The sequence below is a fragment of the Schistocerca gregaria genome, chromosome 1, assembly GCF_023897955.1.
Source record: "Schistocerca gregaria isolate iqSchGreg1 chromosome 1, iqSchGreg1.2, whole genome shotgun sequence".
NCBI classification, from domain to species: Eukaryota; Metazoa; Arthropoda; class Insecta; order Orthoptera; family Acrididae; genus Schistocerca; species Schistocerca gregaria.
This window is the reverse complement of record NC_064920.1, coordinates 826,899,081-826,918,356: the sequence shown is the minus strand read 5'-3', so window position 1 is coordinate 826,918,356 and position 19,276 is coordinate 826,899,081. Positions and strand designations below refer to the sequence as shown.

General features: G+C 38.0%; 1 protein-coding gene across 4 annotated transcripts in view; it reads right to left on the bottom strand.

Annotated features, from left to right (window-relative positions):
• LOC126271809 (DDB1- and CUL4-associated factor 6-like) overlaps window positions 1-19,276 on the bottom strand; it is a 191,834-nt gene that overhangs the window by 37,708 nt on the left and 134,850 nt on the right. For all 4 annotated transcript variants that reach the window (XR_007549149.1, XR_007549150.1, XM_049974180.1 and 1 more), the window contains exons 12-13: window positions 17,500-17,634; window positions 14,431-14,683 (exon numbers count right to left, since the gene is read on the bottom strand). Coding sequence is in view for 2 of the 4 variants with exons in the window: in XM_049974180.1 (XP_049830137.1) it covers window positions 14,431-14,683; window positions 17,500-17,634 (388 nt within the window). In the remaining 2 variants the exon portion in view is untranslated. The remainder of the gene's footprint in view (window positions 1-14,430; window positions 14,684-17,499; window positions 17,635-19,276) is intronic.

Genomic DNA, 19,276 nt, shown 5'->3' with positions numbered 1-19,276 from the left:
TTGCGTACCCTACATTTCAGCAAGATAATGCACGACCGCATGTTGCAGGTCCTGTATGGGCCTTTCGGGACACAGAAAATGTTCGACTGCTGCCCTGATTAGCACATTCTCCAGATCTCTCACCAATTCAAAACATCTGTTCAATGGTGGCTGAGCAACTTACTCGTCACAATACGCCAGTCACTACTGTTGATGAATTGTGGTATTGTGTTGAAGCTGCTTGGGCTGCTGTACCTCTACACGCCATCCAAGCTCTTTCAGACTCAATGCCCAGGCGTATCAAGGCCTTATTACGGCCAGAGGTGGTTGTTCTGGGTACTTATTTCTCAGGATCTATGCATCCAAATTGCGTGAAAATGTAATCACATGTCAGTTCTAGTATAATACATTTGTCCAATGAATACCCGTTTATCATATGCATTTCTTCTTGGTGTAGCAATTTTAATGGCCAGTAGTGTAGATATAGTAGGAATTAGCGAAATGCAGTGGCCGGGAGAACAGGACTTATAGTCTGTTGAGTGCAGGTTTACAAATACAAAATCAAATAGGTGTAAAGCAGGAGTGGGTCTAATAATGAATAAGAAAATATGAAGCTACTATGAACAGCAAAATGAATGCATTATCATAGCCAAAGGAGACATGAAGCCAACATTCAAAACAAGTTTATATGCCAACTAGCAATGCATATGATGAAGAGATATAGAAAGACAGTAGGATGAGATAAAAGAAATTATTGAGATGCTTAAGGAAGAGAAAAATTTAATTCTGATGGTCCACTGAAATTCAGTAGTAGGGAAATGGAAAGAAGGAAAACAGTAGGAGAATAAAGACTGGGGGGAAAGGAATGAAAGAGGAAGCTGCCTAGTAGAATCTTGCACAGAACATAATTTAATAATTGCTAACACTTGGTTTAAGAATCATGAAAGAATTATGTATATGTGGGAGAGATGTGAGACTTTAATAGAAGGTTTCAGATTAAGTCCTATTACAAATTCTAGGTAATTAATGAAAGAAGAAAATATAAAAATGCAGCAAATGAAACAGGTGTAAGGGAAAACAGACATCTAAAACTGAGGTTGGGAGAAAGTGTAAAATGGCTAAATTGGGTATGAGAATTATCAAACAATGGAAACTCCAGGTAGTAATGTCAATAAAGCAGGAAAAGACAGATTGCTAGTTACCATAAAAAAGACATGTCAAGCTGTAGACACGCACAATTAAAGGACACTCACACATAGCCTTCGGCCACAGCCTCTGTCAGTAAAAGAGACACTACTTTCTCTTCCCCTTCTTTTCGTGATGATGTATTCCGGCTTGAAATGCTGGAGTTGGCGGTTGTGTGTGCGCAAGGTGTGGTTGCTTGCTTGTGTGTGTGTGTGTGTGTGTGTGTGTGTGTGTGTGTGTGTGTGTGTGTGTGTGTGCAAGAATAATTTGAAAGAATGAAAGACCAACATGGAAACAAGGGCCCTTGGGTAGATGGCATTCCATCAGAAATACTGAGATCCTGGAAAAGCTAGCTGTGACAAAATTCCACCTGGTGTGTAAGATATGTGAGACAAGTGAAATATCCTCAGACTTAAAGAAGAATAAAACAATTCCAATTCCAAAGAAGACACACATTGACAGATGTGAATACTACCAAATCATCAGTTTAATACGTTATGGTTACAAAATCTGATCTGAATTTTCTTCAGATGAATGGAAGAACTGGCGGAGGCAAACCTCAGCAAAGATCAGTTTGGGTTCCAGAGAAATGTACAAATTCTACGACTTATCTTAGAAGATAGGGTGAAAAAAAAGGCAAATTTATGTTTATATAGCATTTGTAGGTTTAGAGAAAGCTTGTGACAATTTGGACTGCACTACACTCTCTGAAATTCTGAATGTCACAGGGATAAAATACAAGGACTGAAAAGTTATTTACAACTTGTACAGAAACCATACTTAGCTATATGAGTCAAAGGACATGAAAGGTATGCAGTAGTTGATAACAGTGAGACAGGGTTGTCACTTGTCTCCAATATTATTCAATATGTACACTGAGCAAGCTGTCAAGGAAACCAAGGAGACATTTTGAAGTGAAATTAAAGTTAAGAAAGCAGAATAAATACTTTGCAGTATGTCAATGACATAATTGTGTCAGAGACAGCTAAGGATTAAGAAGTGTAGTTGAATGTAATGGATAAGTGTCTTGGAAAGAAATTATAAGATCAACACCAATAAAAGTAAAAAAAGGGTAATGGAATGTAGTTAAAGTAAATCATGTGTTCTTGAGAGAATTAGATTAGGAAATATGACACCAATACTAAAAAATAATTTCTTCGATAGTTCTTTACATCCTCATTTCTTATTTGATGTACCCATCTAATCTTCGGCATTCTTCTATAGCATGACATTTCAAAAGCTTCAGTCTTCTTCTTGCCCTAAATGCCTAATGCCCATGTTTCACTTACACACACGGCTACACTCCAGGCAAATACCTTCAAGAAAGGCAATATTCCGGATCAGTTAGGCGACACGTGTTATTCACTACATATGTAACCCAATGCAAAATTTGACACTTTATTACCACTTCTGTATATGCACATAAATAAGTTCAAATTTGAACATTACCAAACTATAATAATTTTAAGACTGAAAGATACAAAAATTCCACTGAAGATGGCACAAGAAGAGCTGAAACTTGCTTAGGAAAAGTAAAACAAATGAATAGTGTCTTGCATAGGGGAATATCTCTCTAATTTTTGTCATCAAGCACAGAAAGAAGAGGACTGACATCCAAATGATGATTGTTTCAACACCATGCCACCATGATAGATTTGGTGATTTTACGTTGGTGATGAATGTTAGGATTATATTTGGAATGAGTGTCTCAAGAGAAGTAAAGAAATAGTAACTTGTATTTGTGCACCTTAAAAGTATCAAAAATTACATACAATTATAAAAATTATAAGAATAAAAATATAACTATCATGTATGTTGTTCTCTTCCTTCCACAATGCAACTAACAAAATTTAAACATAATAACTAAACAATGAAGCAACAAAACAAATAGATAATTACTAATAACAAGAAAATGACCACCACCACCAACAACAACAACAACAACAACAACAACAACAAAAAGGCAACAAAAAATGGAAAATGTATGACTGGGCAAACATAAGCCCCAAGAAATAAAAAAAACCAAGCAATTTTTCCTCTGAAATCAGTATCAAGAGTACTATACAAATTTACAGTTTACCTACTACTCCATCTTTTAACTTGCAAAAATAGAAACCTTTTGCCTCCAAAACTTTAAAGATTGAATGATGCCAATTAAGCATGCTAAGACACTTCTGTTGTATTGAAAAAGGAAAGATAGAATTAAAAATTTATGGAGGAAGATTAAGATTTAAGGTCCTATTGATGATAAGGTCATTGGAGACTGACTACAAGCTCGAATATAGGAAGAATATGGAAGAGAACTGGACATGACCATGCTTTTGGCATCATTCTGACACTAATCTTATCTGATTTGGAAACACAAGCAAAATAGAAATCAGGACAGACTAATATTCAACTGAAGGAATTTTGGAAAACCACGTCAGAATGAGGATGGCCACTTAGATTTCAATTCTGCTCCTCCAAAACAGAATTCATCACCTTGTGGATTGCTTCACCTCATTCAGGAAGTGACAGAGAGCAAATGTTCGTCTAACAAAATTAGGCAAATACCCAAATGCATATGTACAAATGGTGACAAAAATACAAATGTAGCTCTAATCAATAAAAGCAACAAAGTTAATTTTTATGTTCTTTATTTATTTTGATATTAACTGACAACCCCCTCCTCCACCATCCCTAATTTCATTAAATTTCAGTCCTTCGGAATTTTCAGTGAAACTCAGTCTTTTTCTTATACTATGTACAACTACATCCCCTCATGTCAAACAGCTCCTTCTTCCACACTGAAATAATTCTTTTCTTACATCAATTAGCAGTGGTTCTCTATTGTTTATCCTGTTAGAGATACTGTCTTTCACTCAACTATGAACTGATTACAGCTTCATTCCCGATTAGACAATCTCTATACAATATGTGCCTGTTGAAACTGAACAAACTATTCACTTGTTGCCTTGTCTATTTTTATTAGTTCTTACTTTAAATTCAATAGTGTTAAATGGGAAAATGAACACCCTGAAGCACCTGGTTGATATAAATCAAATTATTCATATATTACACATGTCGTAACTGTACATGATCACAATAACAAGTTCAAATACTTATGAACAGATTGTCTTGGACAATAACTTGAGTGCCTTGTATGGCCTCTAATTACAGAGCAGCACTGAAAATGTGCCTCAAGTGTCAGATGTCACCTGGAGGGACAGAGTCCTGTTTAACACCGTCCGACAAAGGAAGTGGAGTACCCAGAAGTGGAGAAGGAAACAAAGTGTTGTGAGGCTATCCCGTGTTATATCAATGATTAAAAAACTGAGTCAGATTTACAAGAAACTTGGCAGCATGAGCTCACTTGTCAGTATTACATTATAAATCTTCTGGCATGGATGCAAGCACTCATTCCGTTGGGGAGCTGCCATAAAGCCATTTTATTCTCTACTGAGGTACACTGGCCCACAACTGTTGCAAATGGTCCCCGATATCATGGGTACTGGCACTGGGATGGATTTTACACCCAAGCTAGTCCCACACATGTTCTATCAGGGACAGATATGGGTATTTCTGCAGCCACACAAATAGCTCAGTATTACACAGAACTGTATATACATACACACATGCTATAAGTGGACAAGCGCTGTCCTTTTGAAAAATGGCACCACGATATTGTCGTATAAGAGGTGTCGCATTAGGACAAAGCATATTGTTGCCATATTGTTGTGCAATCCGAGTTCCCTCAATCACTTCCAGCTGTGACCTGAAGTCATACCTGATAGCTCCCCACACCATTGCACCACAAGTAACACGACTGTGCCTCTCCAAAACACTGGAAGAATGGGACCTTCCCCAAGTCATCACAATACTCATCAACAATAGTTATCCAAAGTAGTGCAGAACCACAATTCACTGCTGAACGCAAAGCAACACTATTCATAAGTAATCCATGCATATGGATCACGACACCACCCCAAATACAACTGTTTGAGTTGTGTGTTGACAGCAGTCTATGCATGGGACAGTAACTTACTAGTGTGGCTGTTGCTGGTCTCCAATCAATGGTGTGGAATGACACATGGAGTCCATACTCATCCTCAGATTGCAGGCACAGATGTCAAGGTTTACAATGTGCTTCGCCCACAAACAGTGATCCTCGTTTTTGGTGATCAGATGTGGCCGACCATAACCTTGATGATGATAATAATTGCCCGAACATTTCAAGGCAGTACAGTACTGCACCACTGTACATTCAAATGCTCCAAAAACACGATTATTCCAGAATTCGGCCAGCTGGCCAAATGGAGACTCACAATGAGGCTTCATTCAAACTCCATCTGCTGATTATGTTGCCTCACATGAGCAAGCAGTATCTCTGTATTCTTCACAGTGATAATTCAACACCTACTGTTGTTCACACCTTTTATATAACCTACCAGACCTGGTAACAACACAAAACATGAATGACACTAATGCACTCTGGTGGATGTTTTACCTTTCACAGAGGATTGCAACTCTAATTATTTACATACCTGACAATGGTGTGTATGTGTACTAAGTTACATTGATATCTGACCATTTCTTCTGGGTACTTCATATTTTTTGTCGGACAGTGTATTTACATCTGTTGTCACAAGACGCCGGTTATGTAGACCTTACCATAAGGCAGTAGTAAAATATGGGGAGCAAAAGGCTATTTGCAATTTGTACAGAAACCAGATGGCAGTGATAAAGAGTCCAGAGGTAGGAAAGGGATGCAATGTTTGAGAAGGGAGTGAGAGAGGGTTTTAGACTATCCCTGATGGTATTCAATCTGTATATGAAACAAACAGTAAAGGAAACAAAAGAAAAATTTTGAGTAGGTATTGAAGTCCAGGGAGAAGAAATAAAAACGTTGAGGTATGTTGATGACATTGTAAATCTATCAGAGACAGCGAAGGACTTGGATGAGCAGTTGAATGTAATGGACAGTGCCTTGAAAGGAAGATATAAGATAAAAGCAAAACAACAATAATGGAACGTAGTTGAATTAAATCAGATGATGCTGAGGGAACTAGATTATGAAATGAGAAACTTAAAGTAGTGTATGAGTTTTGCTATTTGGGCAGTAAAATAACTGACTAGAGAGAATATAAAATGTAGATTGGTGATGGCAAGAAAAGTGATTCTAAAGAAGAGATATGAGTCAACATCAAGTATAGATTTAAGTGTCCGGAAGTCTTTCTGAAAGTATTTGTATGGAGTGTAGCCCTGTGCGGAAGTAAAACATGGATGACAAACAATTCAGACAAGAACAGAACAGAAGCTTTTGAAATGTGGTGCTACAGAAGAATGCTGAAGACCAGATGGGTAGATCATGTAACTAATGAGGAGGTACTGAATAAAATTAGGGAGAAGAGGAATTTGTGGCACAACTTGACTAGAAGAAGGGATCAGTTGGTAGGACATGTTCTGAGACATCTTGGGGTCACTAATTTAGTATTGGAGGGCAGTGTGGAGGGTAAAAATCATAGAGGGAGACCAAGAGGTGAATACACTAAGCAGATTTAGAAGGATGTAGGTTATAGTAGTTACTTGGAGATGAAGAATCTTGCATAGGATAGAGAAGCACGGATAACTACATCAAAACAGTCTCTGGACTGAGGACCAGAACAACAACAACAACAGCAACAACACACCTACATGTTTATTTTCAACCTAGTTCTGATTTTTGTTTCATAATTTGTGCTAATGACACACAGGGTATAAGAAAAGGATATAGTCTTTCATCCCTACAGTTTAATCTGTATATCAAATAAGCAATGATGGAAATAAAGGAAAGGTTCAGGAGTGGAATTACAATTCGGGGTGAAAGGATATCAATGATACGATTTGTTGATGACATTGCTATCCTCAGTCAACGTGAAGAAGGATTACATGATCTGCTAAATGGAATGAACAGTCTAATGGGTACAGAATATGGACTGAGAGTAAATCGAAGAAAGATGAAAGTGATGAGAAGTAGCAGAAATGAGAAAAGCAAGAGACTTAACATCAGTATTGATGGTCATAAAGTAGATGACGTTGGAATTCTACTACCTAGGCAGCAAAATAAACAATGATGGATGAAGCAAGGAGGACATCAAAAGCAGACTAGCAGTGGGAAAATGAGCATTCCTAGCCAAGAGAAGCATACTAGTATCACACATAGGCCTTAATATGAGGAAGAAATTTCTGAGAAAGTGTGCCTGGAGCACAGCAGTGTATGGTAGTGAAACACAGATTGTGGGAAAACCAGAGAGGGGATTCTGCACAGAATCGGAGAGGAAGGCAATATGTGGAAAATACTGACAAGGAGAAGGGACAGGATGATAGGACATCTGTTAAGACATCAAGGAATGGTACTAGAGAGATCTGTAGAGGACAAAAACTGTAGAGGAAGACAGAGATTGGAAAACATCCAGCAAATAATTGAGGATGTAGGTTGCAAGTGATGAAGAGGTTGGCGCAGGAGTGAAATTCGTGGTAGACCACATCAGACCAATCAAACGACTGATGACTCAAAAAAACCAGAATGAATGGCTACCGCCAAACTGTTGCCAAAAACAAGGTGGACCAGCCAGTGCCACAACATGCAGCGGAGGGCAGCATGCAAGATTTAAATGGCTGCTTCGCAGCACATACCATCTGGATCCCCACCACCACCAGCTTTTCTGAACTATGCAGATGGGAGCTGTCCCTACAGCACATCCATTGCCCCTGTACCTCCCTGGTCTAAACCTAGCTCACTGTCCCCCCATCACCTACCCAATACCCCAATACTGTGTGTGTGTGTGTGTGTGTGTGTGTGTGTGTGTGTAAGCGCACGCGCGCATGTGCCTCCTACAACCTTCAAAGGGGAATTTCATTCAGAAAGGTAGCAAAGCAAAACTCTGCACCTTTTGTTTGTGAAACTGTCAACGACACAGCCCTTCTGCCTTTCGGTGAGTCATCTCCTTTATTCCTACACAATTAGAAACTAAACTGTGAAACTCTCACCACTCTTCCACTAGTCAAAAGGTCCACTATGCAACTTAACTTCTGAGGTCATCAGTCACCTAGAACTTAAAACTAATTAAACCTAACTAACCTAAGGACATCACACACATCCATGCCCAAAGTAGGATTCGAACCTGTGACTGTAGCGGTCGCTCGGCTCCAGACTGTAGCACCTAGAACTGCACGGCCACTCTGGCCGGCGGCTCTACCCTTCATTCGATCCCTGTGAAACCCTACATTTCAGCAATATAATGCATGACCACATGTTGCAGGTCCTGTACGGGCCTTTCTGGATACAGAAAATGTTCGACTGCTGCCCTGGCCAGCACTTTCTCCAGACCTCTCACCAATTCAAAACATCTGGTTAATGATGGCCAAGCAACTGGTTTGTCACAATATGCCAGTCGCTACTCTTGATGAACTGTGGTATCGTGTTGAAGCTGCATGGGCAGCTGTACCTGTACACACCATTCAAGCTCTGTTTGACTCAATGCCCAGGCATATCAAGGCCATTATTACGGCCAGAGGTGGTTGTTCTGGGTACTGATTTCTCAGGATCTATGCACCCAAATTGCGTGAAAATGTAATCACATGTCAATTCTATTAGAATATATTTGTCCAATGAATACCTGTTTTATCATCTGCATTTCTTCTCGGTGTAGCAATTTTAATGGCCAGGAGTGTAGTTTGGAGTCTGTTCACTTGCTTTATTAGTCTGTAAGTGGTGCCAGAGACATCTTTGCTTTATACATTTTTATAATGTGACTAGGTTTTACCTGTGACTTTGTCCGCACGTAAAAGGTGCCGGTGCGGCTGGTGGCTCACAAAGCTTTGCCATCCTGCTGGCACATTTGACTGTTTGCAGCAAACGACAATGCCCTATGGTGTGTAACAACACATGCTTTTATGGCAAAACTGTGAGAACTTTGATTCTACCCGGCACGTGAAAGCTGTATCACATTTTAAGTTAGACGTGCAAAAATACAACTGAAAATAGTATCCAATTTCATGCATTAGTTTTAGCGTGGTGCACATACATACACACAAAAATCCTGAAAATAATTGTCTTGCTTTGATAGCTGTTAAAAAAAAACACCCTCAAATTCAGTTTTTTTAAAATATCTCCTATGTACAGACATCTTCAAGTTACAATTTTAATTATATGTGTAAATTTTCAATGCAGTGGAAACAACTGAGTGCGTTATTCTAAGAGTATGGGTTTTGAGACAGCAAAGGACTTGGAAGAGCAGATGAACAGAATGGAAAGTGTCTTGAAAGGAAGATATAAGATGAACATCAGACTAAGCAAAACAAGGATAATGGAATGTGGTCAAATTAAGTCGGGTGATGCTGAGGGAAATACATTAGGAAATGAGACACTCAAGGTAGTAAAGGAGTTTTGCTATTTGGGGAGCAAAATAACTGATGATGGTTGAAGTAGAGAGGATATTAAATGTAGACTAGCAATGGCAAGGAAAGAGTTTCTGAAGAAGAGAAATTTGTTAACATCAGGTATAGATTTAAGTGTCAGGAAGTCGTTTCTGAAAGTATTTGTATGGAGTGTAGCCATGTATGGAAGTGAAACATGGATGATAAATAGTTTGGACAAGAGGAGAATAGAAGCTTTTGAAATGTGTTGCTACAGAAGAATGCTGAAGATTAGATGGGTAGATCACATAAATAATGGGGAGGTATTGAATAGGATTGGGGAGAAGAGGAGTTCGTGGCACAACTTGATAAGAAGAAGGGACCGGTTGGTAGGACACGTTCTGAGGAATTAAGGGATCACAAATTTAGCATTGGAGAGCAGCGTGGAGGGTAAAAGTTTTAGAAGATGACCAAGAGATGAATACACTAAACAGATTCAGAAGGATGTAGGTTGCAGTAAGTACTGGAAGATAAAAAAGCTTGCACAGGATAGAGTAGCATGGAGAGCTGCATCAAACCAGTCTCAGGACTTAAGACCACAACAACAACAACAACAACAACAACAACAACATGGGTTTATATGCAGCTGAGCTATGTCCAACACTGAATTATTTTCACTGCCAATGTCTTGAGTAGCTGAGTGGATGTCTCTCCAGAACACCATCATTTGAAAAATTGTTAGAGATACCGTTAAGGGAACACTTCCTTTGAATTGTAAAGCTGACAATATTAAATGAAGTACATATTCAAGAGCTACACCATTCTCCAATGCTATGGATTTGTAAACTGAAAATTATTAACCTGTTATTGAAATAACTGTTTAACAAATTATCCGTGTTTGTGCTTCATGCTTTACCATTCAGAGGATACAGTGGAGTGGGGTACTGCTAAGTGCTAATGCTTAAAATGTGCATCACAGGTGGTTAAAGCCGTGCACTATCAAAATTATTGCTCAAATTTTGATGCAAAATCAATTGCAAGGTTATTATTTCACCAGTGTTCTGTTTTCCTCTTTAAAATATGACTTCAAGTTGAAGACGTTCCATTATGGTATTAAAAACTCTCAAGTATATGCCACTACCAAGGGTGAACAAATTCTGAGTCTATTCAGAATCATCCAAATAAAAACTACAGTGTTTTATGATAATATCAAACACAAATAGCTTATTCCTTCTTAGTTAAACACAGAGAACCAACTTACTTTTTGATTGTTTAAACTTCGGGGTATATATGAACAAACAAGGACCTTACCTTATGCTTCAGTAGTTCCCTCTTTTCATCTACATCTACATGACTACTCTGCAATTCACATTTAAGTGCTTGGCAGAGGGTTCATCGAACCACAATCATACTATCTCTCTACTATTCCACTCCCAATCAGAGCACAGGAAAAATGAACACCTAAACCTTTCTGTTTAAGCTCTGATTTCTCTTATTTTATTTTGATGATCATTCATACCTATGTAGGTTGGGCTCAACAAAATATTTTCACATTTGGAAGAGAAAGTTGGTGACTGAAATTTTGTAAATAGATCTCGCAACGATGAAAAATGTCTTTGCTTTAATGAGTTCCATCCCAATTCGCAAATCATTTCTGCCACACTCTCTCCCATATTACGTGATAATACAAAATGAGTTGCCCTTTTTTGCACCCTTTCGATGTCCTCCGTCAATCCCACCTGGTAAGCATCCCACACCGCGCAGCAATATTCTAACAGAGGACAAGCGAGTGTAGTGTAAGCTGTCTCTTTAGTGGACTTGTTACATCTTCTAAGTGTCCTGCCAATGAAACGCAACCTTTGACTCGCCTTCTCCACAATATTATCTATGTGGTCCTTCCAACTGAAGCTGTTCGTAATTTTAACACTCAGGTACTTAGTTGAATTGACAGTCTTGAGAATTGTACTATTTATCGAGTAATTGAATTCCAACAGATTTCTTTTGGAACTCATGTGGATCACCTCACACTTTTCGTTTTTTAGTGTCAACTGCCATCTGCCAAACCATACAACAATCTTCTCTAAATCACTTTGTAACTGATACTGGTCTTCAGATGACCTCACTAGACGGTAAATTACAGCATCATCTGCAAACAACCAAAGAGAACTGCTCAGATTGTCACCCAGGTCATTTATATAGATCAGGAACAGCAGAGGTCCCAGGATGCTTCACTGGGGAACACCTGATATCACTTCAGTTTTACTCAATGATTTGCTGTCTATTACTACGAACTGCGACCGTCCTGACAGGAAATCATGAATCCAGTCGCACAACTGAGACAATACCCCATAGGCCCGCAGCTTGATTAGAAGTCGCTTGTAAGGAACGGTGTCAAAAGCCTTCCGGAAATCTAGAAATACGGAATCAACTTGAGATCCCCTGTCGATAGCGGCCATTACTTCGTGCGAATAAAGAGCTAGCTGCGTTGCACAAGAATGCTGTTTTCTGAAACCATGCTGATTACGTATCTATAGATCGTTCCCTTCGAGGTGATTCATAATGTTTGAATACAGTATATGCTCCAAAACCCTACTGAAAACCGACGTCAATTATATAGGTCTGTAGTTAGATGGATTACTCCTACTACCCTTCTTAAACACTGGTGCGACCTGCGCAATTTTCCAATCTGTAGGTACAGATCTATCAGTGAGCGAGCGGTTGTATATGAGTGCTAAGTAGGGAGCCATAGTATCAGCGTAATCTGAAAGGAACCTAATCGCTACACAATCTGGACCTGAAGACTTGCCCGTATCAAGCGATTTGCTTCGCAGCCCCTAAGGTATCTACTTCTAAGAAACTCATGCTAGCAGCTGTTCGACATTAGCTCCAACACACCAATTACCCTATTCTTCACTGTGACACCAGAAACGTTATTAATCAGTCGGCAGAATGTTGCTAACTTAACCAAATGGTAAGATAATTCACCTTTTTCATTGGCCAGCTTGCAACAAATAAATTCTATACCTGAAATGATTGCAAAAAAACCACCTCTAACTTGACAAGAGTTTCTGTGACCAGGCACGGGGACCATAGCATTTGCTAACGCGTGCTACGTGCCTAATCTGGCACTGGATGTACCAGGAAACATCTCACCTATGAACTGGTCATCGTCTAAAGAACTGATATTGTGATCAGAGACTGGAGTAAAAAACATCTGGCAGTTAGCATAGTTTAATCAATATTCTTTCTCCTCCTTGAATATGCTTCACTGTCATACATTCAATTCTGTGACAAGTATGTCACTACTACAACTGGTATTGTTCACAGCCTTTTTTTCTGTTTTTTTGTTGCACTGCACCCTAAACAATGTCACCTAATTCATGTAGAAATCTAAAAACCAATAATCCCTACAAGGGTGACCTACTTCAATTAACATTTTCCTTTCTTTAACGACAGTTTTACTTTTACAGATCAAAATGTATCATCACACAGTAGAATGTAACATAAAAGAACCTGCTGCTCTCATGAACTTAGAATTAGCATGTTAACTTCTGGTGCATGTACAGTGTTTCCCGATTTTATTACAACCTGCTGTATCTTACACCCTCTGATTATGTGATAATATTGTAGAACACAGAACTGTAGTCTTTCTTTGTATTTTATGCCTATTTCTCCAATTTGTTGTCTGTCTGCAAAGTTGTATTGTTGTACAGAAAGTTTATGATGAAGTTGAGAGAACTGCTTTACTCTTCTTTTAAAAGAAACAGTATAGTATTTCAATTAAATCCAAGCCATTTTAGGTACTAGCAAAACAACACCAGTCGTGGAATTTAATACAAAAAGGCTTAATAGCACTGCTGTGGAACAATACACGACAATAAAACTGCAAATTAGAAATAATCAAGCATACAATATCTGATTATAACAATTCAAGGCAACATCAGAATTGGGATCATCAAGAAAATACTTAGACAATAAAATTAACCAATATTCATAATTCATAATCATTGTGTTAATGCTGGAAAAGTGTTTTACACTGAAGGCTGCATACTATGATTCATTTCCTTGGAAGTACATTACAGAACAAAAATATAAGTCATGCCCACTCATCTTCAGTTAAAAATGCTAGTGGTCCTGTAAAAAAAAAAGGGCTCTTTGAATCATTGGTGGGGTTAAAGCCAAAGGTTGTAGCCAACTTTCACTTCCTGCTTGAACCATAATTAATACGTAATTTCTGTTGTTCATAAAACTGCAAACAAATGTAAATTCTAGTCACTACAAAATTATATTACAACTAAACATTAAAAAAAATTTTATCACTCACACAAAAGGACTATTTGAAAAAGGATCCAGTACCTTTAGGCATTAAATTAGGATATGGACTGCTCTATATTGTTCTACCTGTTCACTGACTGAACCTAACATTATTTCTAAGATCTACTTATTACTATGCACTTCTACATATTCACAAATACTATAATTTCAGGCAGATGAACACATACCACCGCTAGTAAGTACAATGAAATACTTTTTAAATGATTTGTTACCAATGCTTAACATAAGAATTGCCATGAATTACCAAAGAACATAAAGAAAAAGTTCTGCAGGTAAACAATTTATCCTAACATTTCAGTAGGGACAATGAGGTATACATAAGAGTGATGTTGTACCTTCTGTTTTTAGGCACGCACAAAAGCAATTTATGTTGAATAGATCATCATCATTATTGTTGTCGTTGTTGTTGTTGTTTTTGTTTTTGTTTTTGTTGTTGTTGTTGTTGTTATCACCGATACACTATACATAATACTATGACCCCTTCCCCCCACACAACATATGATGAACCATCTGTAACCTCATGCACCATACCTCATAATCAAAAAAATAACTTACTGTTTCCGCCAGTTCGGCATCAAAACTGGCTTCCTCGCGAAGTGGAGCCCAAAGCTTCACATCATAGTCAATACCAGAGGTTGCTAGCACTGGTAGAACAGGATGTGGCTGGAGACAATTGACAACATGATGATCAGCTTCCAAAAGCATGACCAATGAGCCAGTCAAACGATCCCAAATAAAAACATGGCCACAATCTGATCCTGAAAGCACATAATCTTCACCCCAAAAAGTTGCCTCTTTTATCATTGTTCTGAAAAAGAATGAAAAAGGAAAATACAAAAGCACAAACTTTACTCTGTGGCATAATGTCTGCTGAAATATTATTCCTGACAGATTGAAAGCATGTGTTCCATATGAACGCAAATTTGGTTACTTGTCTCACAAAGGCAAGACTCTACAGTGAAAAGCGACCCATCATTTCTCATGGGATGAAATGAGAGCTAGCCTGCAAAATCTAAAGGTGATGTCTAGCACAATTTAGAACAAAGTTTTAATCTGTCAGAAAGTACAGCCTTTATTACAAGTTCAGACTGTGTCATTATAAAGTTTTAAATAAAATATCAAATTTTATTAATAATGTTCACTCACTATTGGTACTAACAGATAATAAATTAACAGACACACAAAGAAAATAATCTGTATGCACGAGACCAAACAATCAATCACAGTGAGACGGCCTTCAGTCAGCACCTTCTTTAAGCTCGACAAATATAGGCTCCTGTGTTCTCACTGTTCAATTTACACCATTTTATTTTGAAAATTTCACTTCATGTGTGTAGAATGAATAAGGTGGAAATACTAAAAAACTGAAACTATGAAAAAGGACAATGACATGAATGAACTCACTAAAAGTTTGTAACAGGCACTGTGAAGTTGAAAGCAAAATGATAAAACCTCAACTATTGCGATTCCTCTTCAAAAGTTGAAAAGGGGAAGGGTGGAATCCTAAAGTGTAAAAAACAGAAAAGAGGCCAAAAGAGATGGAAAAGGATGAGCTTCTCTGCCAAACATCAGATTAAGCCACCACTGCATTTTTCACCCACACTCTCTTCTAATTTTTCAAATTAAAAATATCCTCAATATTTTTTTTCTCTTTCTTTTCTTCTCTCTCTCTCTCCCCACCCCCTTTCCAACCATGGTGTTTGTGGAAGAGAGGGGGAGGGGATTATGGCTCATATAAGCAACCACAAAGGTATAACATGGTTATGCTTGAAGAAGTATATCAACTCACTATTTAATTAATGACAAATGCAGTACCATTACAGCAAGCAGGACAGGGATATACGTGGCACCTCACACGTAGTTTTCACTAACAACTTTACCCCTTAAAGTTAGATGTGGCGAAAGTGCAAGAATATGGTCAGATGAAGAGGATAAGGCCGTTCGGCACAAACATTTCGATTTGTTGTATTTCGAAGTACTGCTACTGGCACAACTCTTATTAAGCTTGGATACAATTGTCAGTATTTGTAATATTGATTAAAGGAGAACAAGTTTTCTCCCTGATTTCTACGAGATAATACGTTATCAAAAATTAAATTTCAGACAGTCTGTAAGTTTCACCAGAGGTCTTCATACCACTAACATCCATCTCACACATGTCCAATTGTATTTTTTCAAGCAAAGCGCATGCACAAAGAGATTTGCATGTGTACTTGCACCTACATTCACGCATTCACATAAATCTGAGGAATCCTTTCCAATTCCACAAGCATAATTCTTGTGACCAAATCTGTACTTCCCCACATGAGTAACTCTGATTTTATGAAGCTTGAATCTTGTTTGCTGCACTGCATTAATTGCTTTCCAGTGTGCCCTGTTAACTAATCCCTGCTGAGTTGAGTTCCAAGGAACTATACCAAGAATATTTAGCTGTAACTACTAAACTTCCTGAGGAACAGTTGCAGTAGAAGAGGAAGAAGTAAGCAGTAGTAGATGTGGTGGTGGTGGTGGTGGTGGTGGTGGTGGTGGTGGTGGTGGTGGTGGTGGCAGTGGCAATAGTGGTGAAGTAAAAATGAAGAAATTTCCTCATCTAAACAGCCTTGCATTAATTTATTTATTTAGTGTTCAGTTAATCCAACCTTTAAAAAATTATAGCTTCTTAAATCTCAAGCTAACAAATACAGTTTTTGTCACTGTTCCCATGTCTCTCTGTCTCCTGTTGTCCATTTACAGCTGAAGCGTGTGAATTTCTTGAGTTCTTTATCCACCAATGGTAGTAATCTGTCTTGTGCTCTTTGTCTTTCTCTGGGACTTCGCAACGGGTCTGTCTTTGTCCATCTGTCATTTTTCACAAACTCATCAACTCCTGTTATTGCTCTTATGTCTTCATTTATTTTCCAACAATGGAAAATCCAGGATGGAATGTAACAATAATATGAGAAGGAGAGTTGCTATTCACCATATAGCAGAGATGCTGAGTCACAGATAGGCACGACAAAAAGACTCTCACAATTATAGCTTTTGGCTGTTAAGGTCTTCGTCAACAATAGACAGACATGAGTGCGCGCGCGCGCGCGCGCGCACACACACACACACACACGCACACACGCACGCACGCACGCACGCATGCACACACACACACACACACACACACACACAAAACTGCAGTGTCAGGCAACTGAAACCGCACCTGAGACCACAGTCATGCCAAATAGCAGTGTGATGCACAGAAAGTATGTAAGAACACAGTAGAATCAGTTCATCTTTCACTACTATCCACATCTTGTTTCCTCCTTTTTTAACCATAAAACCTAAGTGTTCAATGTTTACTTCATTTGTTTTGAGTTCATTATGTACCACTACATCACTACGTTTTGTTAAGGGTAACATAAATCAATCTGGCTCAGTATTCTGTTCTGGCAAGTGACTTGTTATTTTTACTCCTTTCCTAATTTCTTAAAACAAAAATTGCACAGAAAAGTAATTGATACATACAGAATGGTAAACTTAAATTGGCAGATCATATGCACAAAAAGTAATGTGAGAAATGAGATCACATATACACTGCAAGAAAATAAATTTCTAAAATAACCAATAAAAAATTTTATGCATTTGAGTACATACCTGGCATTTCTATGTCCAGTAAATTTCTTTTTTATAGAAGGCTGTGGTATACTGCACTCATCAAATGCATCTTCTTTTGTATTCCTGATTGCATTAACTGCCTCATCCATGTGATCCTCAATAGGATGAACAAACCTAAACAGTCAAAATTTCACAATAATAGCCCCAAAAATTCCATAGAGGTATGAGGTTCTTTTGTACAATATGCAAAACAAAGCACTGCATTAAATAACTGGCTAAACAAACAACATTTCTTAAAATACAATGGAAAATGGAGACAAAAATATTTGCTTAGAGAGTAGCTGTAGTAACCCTTTCAGGATACACAGATACATCAATATATGTAATGTCACACATGCCCAGCAAGGGCACTTGCGAAACAGACAAGGCTGATATTGCAGGCCAATTACACAAACATCCATAGCTGTCTAAATATAAAGCCGGCCAGAGGCAGTCTCTCCCTCAGTTACTATTATCTGTTTCACCAATGCCTACTGATTCTGCAACACCGCAGTTGTTTGCTGTTTGTATACTGCTACAAATCCTGAATTTTTGGTTTCCACCACCACTTCCCAATATAGAACTTTGATTACAAAATACATGGTATCTGGTTAAGTCATGCTTGGAATTTCCCTAAAATGCTGGAGGTTTCATGATAATTTTTGTTTGTCCCTTAGATGACTCTTTCACCAAGAACTATTACTGTTTGGTTCACGTTGCGTTACAAAAATGACTTATGTTCAATGGCCTGAAGTAAGGATTACAGCAGTATCCACCTTACAATTACTTAAGACAGTACTACAGAAGGTATCTCCTGGAGAGGTATAACTAATACTAACATATCAAGAAGCATCTGTATGGCTTTAACATAGTTTGGTAGCTGATATTAATGGGCTGCACTGAAAGTTTGTGAAGGAGGATTGTTTTGCTTACCATGATTGACGATCACACACCAGTAAGTCACCTTGCGTAATGAAATATATTATCACTTTTGCAATGACTGATCAAGCTAAGCATAAAGATTTGTTTGAAAATTGCTATTTGAACATCCACCAACAAAAAATTAGTATTTTATGGAGCAGTTCAGTGAGCACAGCACAAATTATGGTTTAATACAACTAGAAAAAGGCGGGAAAAGTGTTAAAAGTAAACCACATTGTGAACAAGCTGCAATTCCAACTTTCATCCACAGAAACAATGATAAAAATTTATCATATTCTAGTGGAAGAACCAATCTGTTTCATGGCAAATGGATACAGGTGGATTGGGAGACGTGAACTGTTTCCTAGCAGTTATTTGAAGAACTACTTAACAAGAACTGTTTTCCCTTCGAATGCAAAGAGATGCAAGCAAAAATACATGTCTTTGTCAAAGTGTAGGGCCTAACACACAAACTGCTAATGATGTGATGCCTTCTGGTGATGATTTGTGGGACTCTGAATAGACATTTTCCATAATAAAAACGAATAGGAATAGTTGTATGTGCATGTCTTAAGAGTCTGCTTGGAAATTTTTGTTTCTTTGTATAACATCGTTTATACATTTGGCTTAACCAGTCCATTATATGCATAATCAATAAAAGTTATATGTATGGATTAAAGTAAAATGGGAAAATGGGACAAAATATTGCATTAGATTAAATATTGTATTAGATTGTTGTGGGTCACTCCAAATGTGATAATGAGTTAAAGTATGTGTAGTGACATCCTTGGAGAAACAAGATGTAGCTGCTAAATAGATTATTGATGAAAATATTAGTGAGCAGAGCATTCTGAGT